Raw genomic sequence first — 11,837 nt, 5'->3', positions numbered from 1 at the left:
ACTTTTCACTGTCCATAGATCTGTGTCTTTTGATCCATCTTTAAATAATATAAGTCTATTCATAAATTGCTTATTTAAAAATGTAGAAAAAAAATAAAGTTTTGTAAAATAAATTTTTCTTTATCTTTGATTATTTTTTGCAAATATAAGTCAACATATCTTAATTAAATGTTCAGTTTGGATTTAATTTAAATGCAATTGATGAACTTCTTGTTGTTATGGTGTTTAGGAACTAAACCAGTCAGATTCACTTTTCTGTCGCAAAATCAATTAATGTCAACCATATTTATTACCTTTCAAGTCCCTTAACTATGAACCATTTACTTAGAAAAGTTGTAAAATTACAAAATAAAAACAGAATTTTCCTCCACTTTTCAATTTTCTCTGATGTGAAAAAAAAAATCTACTTAAAATAGCAGTAAAGCTGAACTGATAATGTGCAGTGGTTGCATAAAACAACATAGTGATCAAATTGTGTATTAACATGTAAGAAACAGCTCAGTGTGGCTACCCCCCCCTCCCCCCCCCAATAACTTTCTATCAGCTGTCGGCTGTTATCCTGAATTATGTCACAGCGTCATGGCAGCACAGTGCTTCCCATACATGAAGGGGAAAAAATCATAGCAGTCTCTCAGTCCATTGAACAACACAGAATATAAGCAAGCAAAGAACTTATTTATTTTTATATCATCATAAGTCACAAATAGTGTTAAAATGTACATTTTCTGTGTGTAACTAATGTCACATATTTTCTACATTATACACTAAAACAATAACTATGGTTGGGTTTAATTACCTTTCCTGCTCAGTCTTTAGTGTAAGACAGTTCAGGACGCCCCCTTGTGGATTTAAATAATCCCTTCACTTCACAGAGCCTGAGATTTATTGTTGGTGTGTTTTTCAGAGAAGAAAACGTTTAAAACCCATTACATTAGAGCAGTAAACTGTCATGTAACAGAAGTATGTTGCTGGTACAAAACAAACACAAGTTTCAGACAAAATGGTAAGATTTCTGAATTAAAAGCTCCCGTTCCATCAATTTTCCGCAGGTAAATCTGTAAATGCAACCATCAAAAGTCAAATAAACTAACATCCATCTTCTACTCTGTTCTACTATTACTTGTGAACAGGACAGCAGCATACTCAAACTACTCTGCTTATGGAAAAGAGTGACCCCTAACCTGAAGGGAGTAATAAAGCTGTAAACCATCCCCTCTCTAACATAATGGAGGGCTTTGAGCAGCCTTTCTGACCCTGAGGGTTGAGTTGTTTGGGCCTTCAGCCCATGGTACAGTCCGGCATAGCAAAATGACCTCAGGGAAGAGGTAGGAGTAAGAATGAGTCAAAGATCTTTTCAATGGAAGATTGTGGAAAGTGTGTTTGTCGAGACATAGGTTGCCACCAATCACTTTGTGAATTAACATGCATGTTTTTGGATGATAACAAAAAGCCAGAAAACCCAGAGAGATCATACATTTGCAAAGGAAGAATAGATGTAAGATGAACACAGAAATTCTCATGTCTGTCTTGCTACAAGGCTAACAACAGCTCCACAAAGAGGCTCCTCATGGAAGATATTGCAGAGAAATTTGTTGACGTTTCTTAAAATGAATCTTAAGATTACTAATCCTGCAAGCCTCTAAAGTCATAGAACATCTCTACTTTTAGACATACTTTTGTTTTGACAAGTAATGGTTCCCTAACTGCTTTTTACCCCCATTATAAACATTAGACAGCTTCTTCTTTTTTGAGAACATAACAGTCTTAAGCTAAAAATAATTAATCTGCTCAAAACAAAATAGCCTACTGTGTCTAAAATTATTTTAATATAGTTCTACTAAGTTTTGGTTTCAGATTTAAAGATTGAGGGAAAACATATTTATCTCTTTACATGAAATACACATATTACAATTATTATGAATACTATTTATTGCATTGTAAGTAACTATCTTGTGCTGATAGCAATGCTAAACCTAGCAAAGTTTACTGAATTAATGTAAAGTCAAACGTTTTAGAGAAAATATTTTCTCAGATCTTAAAATTAAACTAAAACATATAGTTTTAAATTTTGTACTGAAACATAATTTAAAGATAAATGGGATGTAAACATAACTTCAATTAAAATAAACATACTTTGACAATAGAAAGGCAATGAAAACATAGCTTCAATTTTAAATAAGCTACATGTTAACAAAAAGAAAATTAACATGTAGCATGTCTTTGCATAGGAAAATACCACAGCAATTTTCTTTTTAAAATAGATAAATATACATTGATTTTTGGCTTAAAAACCTACACAAACAGAATAGGAAGACCAATTTGATGCGAAGTTTTCTTTTTTTTTTTCTGGATTATCTTAGTTTTCAGGGTGATCATCAATAGCAGTGGATGCAAATGAGGCATTGACATCAGTAGCAGCTGTAGCAAGAGATGCTGATGTCCCAGTGGAGGAGCCATCTTTGGGTTTGGGCCTGGGCTTCATCAGCTCCTCTTTGTTGCGCTCAGGTTTGACGAGAAGGATGTAGCATTTGGGGAGGAAGATGCAGGTGAGCAGGCCAAAGCTGGAGGCGAGAATGGCAAAAATCTGGACAGCAACCATGAACTTTCCTCGTGTGCTGAGGTAAGCCGGGACAAAGGAGATCCAGACAATGAAGAAGACCAGCATGCCAAAGGTCATAGACTTGGCTTCACTAGAAGATAAATAAAAAACATACAAACCAACCTGAAGTTTAAAAAAAAAACACCCAGAGGCTCAACCTCCTTCAAATGTTTTCTTATTTTGTTTTGTAACAATCACAAACTATAATGTACTTTATTGGAATTTTATATAAATAATCCACACAACTCCTATAGCGTTTTTAAACATTTTTACAAAAAAATAAATAAATGTGACATGCTGAACCTGCCTTTGCTGCAATTACTGCTGTTGGTCTTTTGGCGAATTTTTCCACCAACTTTCCACATTAAATGACTGAAATTTTGTTCATTCTTCTATGCAAAGAACCTTATGTGACATACCTGAAGTGGTCTTCCAGTTTGCGGGCTGTGAAGGCAAAGATGAAAGCCAGCAGAGCCAGCAGGATGTCATACGCAAAGATGCAACAGATGAAGACCACAGAACCTTCATCACACTCGAGAATAATCTTTACATTCTGGGCAGAGGTGTTCTTAACCGGGTGAGGAGGGAGGATGATGAGCCACACAGTGCACGCTACAGCCTAGACAGCGATCAGAGATCAGTTTTAATTTAGGTTTTTTTTTACAGCTGTTGTGATCTCAAGTGGCTAGTTTTCTGTTTTTATTTCACATTTCTCACCTGTATCAATGTTGCTACGGCAGCTATCGCCCTCTGATGCCCGAAGGTAAGAATGTCAACTTCAGGCTTATCCAAAGCAGCAGCATCATTGATGTTTGAGCTGGATACTATCACATCTGGACTGCCGCTGTTAGCTGCTGCTTCGGCTGCAGCCTTGGCAGCTTTGGCAGCTGCCTTGGCTTTGGCTCTGGCCATTTTTAGAGCCCGAGCTCTGAGCATCAGCACAGCTGCCTTACCTGCGGTAAAGAAAATCAGACAGGCTACCTGGGTATCCTAAGATGAGAAGATTATTTTTGATTTTTAATGTTAACTAACCCATTATGCAGGAAAGGCACAGAGCAAAGCCAAGAGCTAATGCTACTTGGCTAGTCATGCAGCTCCAGTTTTGTGGCTCACCAAGGAAGACGATAGAGCAGAGGAAGGTTACAACAAGTGACAAGAGCAGCAAGAAACTCAACAGGGCATCATTGGCTTTCACCAGAGGCGTTCCAATGTACATAATAAGCACCACCTGGAAAAAGAAGAAAGAAAACACCTAATATTTTAGCTGCTTTAGTATTTTTCAGCAGTTACATACAGTGGATAAAAATACAACATTTCATTTTCCTTAAGTTATTATAACCTTAACTAGTCTGTTTTGCTAAATGGCAGAATGATGTGAGAGAAAATCCTGGAGAGATTTTATTGTTTTCTGCAAATTCAGAAGTGTGCATACACTAAGATTAGTAGGCCTTAGAGCAATTTTGGAAAGCCCAGGTGGTAATGTCATGCCTTTATGAGCTTCTGAAAGGTTGATTCATAGCATTCAATTTAACAGGAGACAAACCCGCAGGTGTATTTTAAGAATAAAGAGCATGGGAAAGTTCAACCATTTTACAGTTCATGAAGGAGATGAGTTCTGTCTTGCAAAGATAAATGTGTTTTGGTGCGGAAGAGTGTACTGATCCCAAAATAAAAGCAAAATACATGATGAAGATGCCGGGTGAAGCTGGTCAGAGAATGTCTTTATCCACAATAAAATGAAGGAATCAATAAGCAAAAGTGCCATTAAAGAGCTAGATTACATTTTGTAAATTCACTGAGGGACAAAACCCCTAATTTCTGGTGACATGTGCTGTGGTCTAATGAAAGTAAGATTTAAGTGTTTGGTTATAATTGCAATTGTTAAATTTTGAGGGAAACCCAGGAAGCTTAAAAGCCTGAGAATACCATGCTACCTTTGGACCCCAAAGGTAGCATGGTATTCTCAGGCTTTTAAGCTTCCTGGGGCAATTGGACCCCAAAGGGTATTCTAATGGACAATGATTCCTGGCATTCAGCTAAATAAGCTACAAATTGATTTCAGTCTCATAGATACTTTGTGGACAGAGGGGGAAAGGGTGTGTAAAATGCAGCTTATTATAGTTCTGCCAGGAGGAATTGGCCAAAATTTTAGCAAACTATTGTCAGAAATTAGCGTATAGAAAACTCAAGACAATCTACCAAGCACTAGGAAATGTAGGAAAACTTCAGAATTTGAAGAAAGCATGGAAATATTCCCTAAAATATTATCTCTCATTTTTATTGTCAGGCAACAATAATCCTTACCTACCTAAAATACGAAAAGTTTTAGTCTGATTTAATGTCAGATGGTAAGGATAAATATGTACTTTTAAGCTCTTCATAATAAGCCCCTTTTTACAGTGTATGGAAATATGCATTTTTTTAACTGTAGACTATAGATTTTGTGTTGTTGCATGAATCTCACCCCAACAGCTATGGTTACTAAAGCACCAAAGGCAGAGATGACTATCAGGGTGATTCCCAGTGGTTCTCCAAAGGCCAGGAACTCAATGATTTTAGGCACACAAGCATCATGAGCATTATTAGACCAGTCATCTCCAGTACACAGGATGCATTCACGGGCATCTGTCATTGAGGGAGAACAGGACAATTATTAAGTAACAGGTATGAGAGTGGCGGGGAAATATGCATTGGGTTCATTAGTAAAACCTAATTTTATACAGCAAAATGAAAGTGAAAAACTGCATTCTCCTATGTAGGTGTGAACACACTCTTTTCTCGTGTTTTTACTGTTTTTGTCTCTGGTAAAGAGAACCACGAGCAATATTTCACCAAAAAAATGGAGATTTCTCAGGAAAAATAAATCAGAAATGTTCAGCTTAATAGATAACTTGTAGGGCACTTAGAACGATTTTTTAAAACTTCATAAGGAAGGTATAAACATGTCTAAAGAATCACAAAAAACAAAGAAACTGTAATAAGACATAAATGTCTGTTGATACAATGCTGGTTAGAATTTAACACACATAATGGATAATCCACAAATAGTGGGTTTTAACATGCACTAAAACCGCTTTAGAATGAAAACAGCTAACATTAAGCTACTTAAATTGCCTTCTTGTAGCCCTGACTTCGACCAATCAAAATATGGACTACATTAAAAGTTGAGTTTTTGCAAGGAAATCAGTCTGAATAAATTACCAAGTCTATTTATAGGAGTATCTTATGCCAGAAACTAGGGGTGCACTGATTTATCAGCCAGCCAATTTATCGGGGCCGATTTAATTAATTTTGGGAGATTGGTGATCGGCCGATTTTTACATAGGAAAGCCAGTCTTATCCACCTATCTTATCTAGCTTGGAAAAGGCCTAATTATCAACCACTGTTTTCTTTTGCTCTCCAGTGAGAAAGTTTTGACTGACAGATCAGCCCACCAAGTTATGTCTACACATTTATAATTAACAATAGTGACCTCACAGTTGCCAACTCAACAACTTTCTTGCTATATTGAGCAACATTTCAGATTTTTAAAAATTGGTATCGGCCAAAATCGGAATCTTAGTAAAGACTTAATCGACAGATTAAGCTTTTTAAAAGATCGGTATCCTGTGATCGGCCAGAAAACTGCAATCAGCGCACCCCTACCAGAAACATGTCTATAGCTAATTGATTTTTAACCAAACATCAGTTGGGGTATGTGTATGTATTTCAACGAGTGTGTATCTCTTTTAGATATTTGAAATGGTAAAGCAAATTGGAAAGCTGTACACTGACTTGTGGTGTTACTGATTTCTCCGTCAGCACAGGGGATGCAGTCAAAACAACAGACCGGCTCCCCCTGCCGGATCCCCTTCCTGGTGCCGGGCTCACAGTTCTCACTGCACACCGACCGAGGAGGCTTAGAAATAAACAGGAGATAAATATACATACCAACACATGACACAAACATTGCTGTTCTAATAAAATGTCTGACCTCCAGTTCTTCATTATTCCAAACAATAGATTCATTCCTTATGTGCATCTTCTCCTCTGCAGCTGCAGATCCATTGTAGTGTCCCACGGTGACATAAGATATCTCTCCATTATCACTGACTTGCCAATTAATGATGTCATAGAAGGCCTTTATATCACCGTCTTCAAAGTAGATCTCCTCCCCAGTGTTTGGCATTTTGTAGCGCACGTTCTTCACATAATACATCAGCTACGGAAGACAAAGTCGGGGAGCTATGAGGACAATCAGTGCCACAAACTAATGCCATCTGTAAAATCTGTACACGTCTACCTGCCAAGGCTCAAAATTAGTGATGTTGGCACAGCTGCCTCCAACAAAGGGGCCTTTTCCGTCTTCACAGTGCTCCAGGTTGTGCAAGGCATGGGCCACAGCATACACTGCTTTGTAAACACTGTGAAAACCACTTTCTTCTTAACAATGTCATTATCGCTCTCATCTCAAAAAAAATTTTTTTATGGTTAGCTGTCCCTGAAATAGTATTACTCATAGGTTCCCAACAATGTTTGTGCAGAAGGTTAGATAATGTGGAAATAGCAGTAAAAAGATGGCGTGAGGACATCACAAGCATCACTGACTTTTTTAATGGTTGTTTGAGCTGTGGGTACTGACCTGTAAGTGATTCGTAGCTGAGAGACATCAGAGTAGGTGTTGTTGAGCTGAGCCACAGACTCACTGCCAGTACACAGACCATATGGTAACCCCCTCACTGCTCTGGACAGTGTGCCGTTCGCCTCTTTGGCGATTCTCAGCGCTTTGCCAAAGTCCAGTGTGCAGTTAAACAGCTAAAAAAACATACATAAATTCACAACATTTATGTCCTCTAAATTTCTATTTAATATGTGCCACGTTTTCCAGTTTCTTGGGTCAAATTCATTTAAACCCACAGTCTCCCAGAATTCCTCAGTGAGGGCATCTGAATAGGGATCCAGATCCAGTAGGTGGCTCTGAAGACCAGGGATGTCAGCCCTTTTCACCCCAAAGCCAAGGGTACCAGACAGGAGTGAGTTCACCTGGAAAAAGAAAACAGCATGCACATTCAGGTTAATTTTTGAAGTGAGGCTGTGTCTCAGTTAATATCTTGCCAGCAGTGGACTATGTTATTGTCTTCATTCAGTATAAGTTAAGACTGGTTGGTGACAAAGGCTAAAACTAATGGCCAGTCAGAGAGGGTCGAAGCCCAAAGCAGATTTCAATCTTATAACAACTCCAATCTCATAAATATTATAGCAATTTGGATAGATGATAATCTAAACCTGATTCAAATGACTGAATTGCCTCCTTAGCATGCCATCAAGTTTGGTAGAAACCTAAGAAATTCTTTGGATTGAGGTGTAGTGAGTCAGAGGAAACATCCAAAACATTCAGGATTGTTTTATGCTTCTGTTTTAAGCCATTTTATTGTTTTTAATGGGCAGTCACTAAAAGAAGTCAATAATTATTTACATGGAAAATAAAGTTAGGAGCCCATGCACCACCAATGATCTTCCTGTGTCCTTCAACTGAATAAAAACAGAAGTGGAGTAATTATTTTTGGACCAACAGAGGAAGAATCAAGACTCAGCACAGCTAGAAACTAGTGATCAGGCCCGAAATGTGTGTGTAGTGATGGAATGGGACCTGATCCTTCAGAGACATATAAAGCCAATTACAAAGTCAGTCTTCAATCACCTGAAGTGCATTTCCAAAGTGAACATCCATCCATTTTTGCTTGTTACTTCACTTCACTGTACAGGTTATTTTTTGAGTTTATGTTACATACAGGAGAATTATTGGTGGAGCATCGCCTCTTTATTTCCTATGTAGAAAATCATCAACTTCTATGTAAATAACCACCCTAACTTAGTGATGATTTAATCTTCCTCAAATCACATTTGCATAAACTGTTATGACATATTGAGATCGGAGTTATTTAAAGACGAAAGAAGTCTACTTTGCTCTTTGCCTCATTTTGGACAAAGTGTTGGCTTCATTCTCCATGACCAGCTAATCTGAGTTTATACTAAATGAGGACACCATGTGTCCTACCCCAGGCTGATTGATGAGGGCAGAGGTGACCCAGGCCTCGCTGGCAATCCAGGTGCGGTTCGTCACATTGTGGCGGAGAAGTTCGCCGATGAGAGGACTAAGATCTACATCTGATGAAAAGACCACGATGATCTTGGCAGTGGACTCAACTACAGTTTGAACAATGCTCTGGATGGCCTCTGGTGAGCTCACCTAAGGTTTACACACACAATTGATTTCAGGACACCATGTTGATCTCACTGAAGGGTTTTGTGGTGAATTATCTGATGGTACAGAGTCTGATGTGTAGGAATACAGTCTACCTTAGGCAGAGTTTCAGAGAAGGAAATGCAGACTCCAGCTTCCTCCACCTGCTCCTTGAAGTCCTTGATGCCGTATTTACCATAATCATCAGCAGCAGCGATGGTCCCTACCCAGGTCCAGCCAAAGTGCAGCACCAGTTGGGCCATAGCTGTAGATTGGTGTAGATCGTTAGGGATGGTCCTTAGGAAGGTGGGGAACTGGAACTTATTATTCAGTGCAGAACATGTTGAGCAGTAGCTGACCTAAAGAAACAAGTTGCAAGGATTTGTTATCCATTTCTTTCATCTTCATTTGCTGTTCTGACAGTCATCGGCGTGGCCTACCTGTGGAAAATGATAAAGTCCCAGTATCCTGGCTGTAGCAATGGACAGATCAGAACCCCCAGCACCCACTAGAGAGGCAAGAGGTGGCCCGTTGCCACAGCGATAGTTAGGTACTGCTTCATCTTGTCCCGTCAAGTATGTCAGGGTTCCCTCCACGGCCTTGGAGATGGTGAAGCATGAATCATAGATAACGTAACCCAGGTCGGTGTTGGGGAGCAGGTCTTCCCTCTGGTTGATTTCATTGATGGCGAACAGCATCGTCTGTGTCCAGCGGAAGGTACGGAAATTAAATCTACAGAATCAAGAAAGAACGATAAGGAAGTAACAGATTTATTGAGAGGGTCAGAGAAGTTCAAAAATCACTACATGTCTGGCTCCTAAATCTGGCGCCAAATGCCAATTTTGAGCTGACAGTATGAATCATAAATAAATCACAATAAGCTTTTTCATTGTTTTTCAAGCAAGGAGCCTTTAAACATATATATTTAGTGTGTTGATCTGTAATGTGTCAACGCTAATGATGATGAGATATGACCTTTAGATTTTGTATTTTAAGTAACTAAAGATAGCTACATTGATACTTAAAATCCTACATGTAGATCTCTGTTAAACTATATTTGCTCCTTTAGACTTCTGGTTTTGCTTTTTCTGTCACACTTAAATGTTTCAGACGATTAAACACATTGCTTTGAGTTAATTTATCTGCTCTATAATACGGAAAAAATGTTGTGTTATAAGTGAAATAATCTGCCAATGGAACAAATACATTTTCCCTAATAATAAGAAATTATTTACTTAAAACAAGCCTCTATATCTTACTGAAAGGTTACTTCTAAGTTAGTTTTGTCTTATTTCAAGTGTACTAAGATGTTTGCTCTAGAAACTAGACCAAAAATGCTTGGTAAGAGTTTTGTCTTTTTGCAGTGTTCAGATGTTGTGTTTATCCCAAGTGCTCTCACACCTCAGTTTTATTGTGAATATGATTCAATATTTGGGTATTATGTGATAAATACTACTTTCTAATTGTAAGATGTGTAATGAATAAAATATTTAAGGGTAGATTATGTAAAGATAATATTTGTTGAGCTCTGGTGACTGGGGTGAAATTCTCCCATATCAAATTTTTTCTTGAGTCCCAACGCCACAATGGAATATAGAGGCTACTTTTATTGTCCTATTTTGTACAAATCCATATTTCAGACCAAGTAATTTAGTTGTTCGGCAGCATCGTTCCAATTAGGAGTTCACAGACTTGATTATTATTTTGTATTACACTATAAAAACTTGTTTTCATAATAGAGTGGCTGCAGTAGCTAATTGGCCCCTGGGGTCCTGATGACTGTGGGAGCAGTGAAAAAAGTCAAATTATTCGTAACTAGCATCTCAAGTTAATTAACTCTGACAGATCCAGAATATTGTTAAAACTTTTAAACAGTGAAAAGGTTTAAAGTGATCCCACTCACCCAGCACAACCAGAGGAGACAGGCAGGTTCGAAGTGTTGCCGTTGCTGGAAGCAACACTCATGTGAACAGGAAACATTCCCCCAATGACGACCTTTTTCTTCTCTACATTCTTGTAGCCGCTCAAGTTGAACTTGGCCTTCAGCTTGCAAGTGGATTCAGCCCAAAGAGAGCCGTACACGCAGAAAAAGCTAAACAATCCGAGCAAGAAGCCTCTCATTTTTATGCGTCGTCAATGCTCAACAGTCGGGAAAGCTTTCTCTCTCTCCCTCCCTCTACAATAGACAGAGAAGTGAGCAGCGTCTCGTGACAGGTGTCTCATCCGTCCTCTGGGGAGAAGAGCTGCAAAGGTAGCCTGACAGACTTAACCGAGTGCAACCAAAGCAGAGAGAGACAGCAGATAACTGAAGAGTCATTTATCTTTAGATGTTGGGACTCAAAACATAGAGCCTCTGTCATTTTTTTGACATCCAACCACTCAAAATAAAGAATAGCTGCTAAGTCACATCTTTAAGAGATGGATGTTCCAGTACATTGCTATCCTTTTGATGAATATGAACTAAATGCTGAACTTTGAGGAGAATTAACATAGATGCACACTTCAGAGTTCGATCATTTCTAAGAAACGATATATGTCTTCATTTCATCTCCCGGCCTCCCATCCTTTGTCTCCTGTAAATATGCTTCATTATTCTGTGCAAACTGCCACAGGCTACAAGTTAATTGTCAGGTGCATGTGCTGACTTGTTAGTTACATGCAATGTTACATTTCACTAACTGTTCCAAGATCGGCCTTTGTCCCAGGAGTAAAGATTGGCAGTGTGATGGACCTGTTTGCTCTTGTCTCTCAGTCTGGGGGGAGCTACACACACCTGAACCTCCAGCAGCCAAAGATCCATCTGTTGAATCTGTTAAACTATTTATATTCAACAACATCATGATGTCTGATATTTTCAGCCAGAAAGCGTCTACATAAACTGAAGGAACGATTAATGTCTTTTGTGGCGTTCGTAGGTTTTGTGATTTATTTTAGGCAGAAATCAAAAGTTTATATATCCTGCAAAGAAAAAGTTGAATTTAAAAATAGAACAAAATTTTAAAAAGAAAAATCAG

At 38.4% G+C, this 11,837-nt stretch overlaps 1 protein-coding gene across 2 annotated transcripts; it reads right to left on the bottom strand.

The window, feature by feature from the left end:
• Positions 1–551: 551 nt before the first annotated feature.
• Positions 552–11,563, bottom strand: vmn2r1 (vomeronasal 2, receptor 1). 2 transcript variants are annotated; one of them, XM_028045539.1, is made up of 13 exons: positions 10,727–11,563; positions 9,264–9,555; positions 8,940–9,182; positions 8,638–8,829; positions 7,497–7,622; positions 7,222–7,394; positions 6,883–7,003; positions 6,375–6,801; positions 5,064–5,224; positions 3,632–3,827; positions 3,317–3,552; positions 3,019–3,218; positions 552–2,690 (listed from the first exon to the last, which is right to left on the bottom strand). In XM_028045539.1, exons 1-13 carry the CDS (start codon positions 10,942–10,944, stop codon positions 2,357–2,359), a joined length of 2,919 nt encoding a protein of 972 aa, XP_027901340.1. In that variant the 5' UTR covers positions 10,945–11,563; the 3' UTR covers positions 552–2,356. The 2 variants fall into 2 exon arrangements, with proteins under 2 accessions (XP_027901340.1, XP_027901339.1); XM_028045538.1 differs by lacking the exon at positions 10,727–11,563 and having other exon boundaries at positions 6,375–6,498; positions 6,574–6,801; positions 9,264–10,076.
• Positions 11,564–11,837: the final 274 nt, after the last annotated feature.

Source organism: Xiphophorus couchianus, chromosome 18 (genome assembly GCF_001444195.1).
Source record: "Xiphophorus couchianus chromosome 18, X_couchianus-1.0, whole genome shotgun sequence".
NCBI lineage: Eukaryota > Metazoa > Chordata > Actinopteri > Cyprinodontiformes > Poeciliidae > Xiphophorus > Xiphophorus couchianus.
This window is presented reverse-complemented; position numbering and strand designations above follow the sequence as displayed.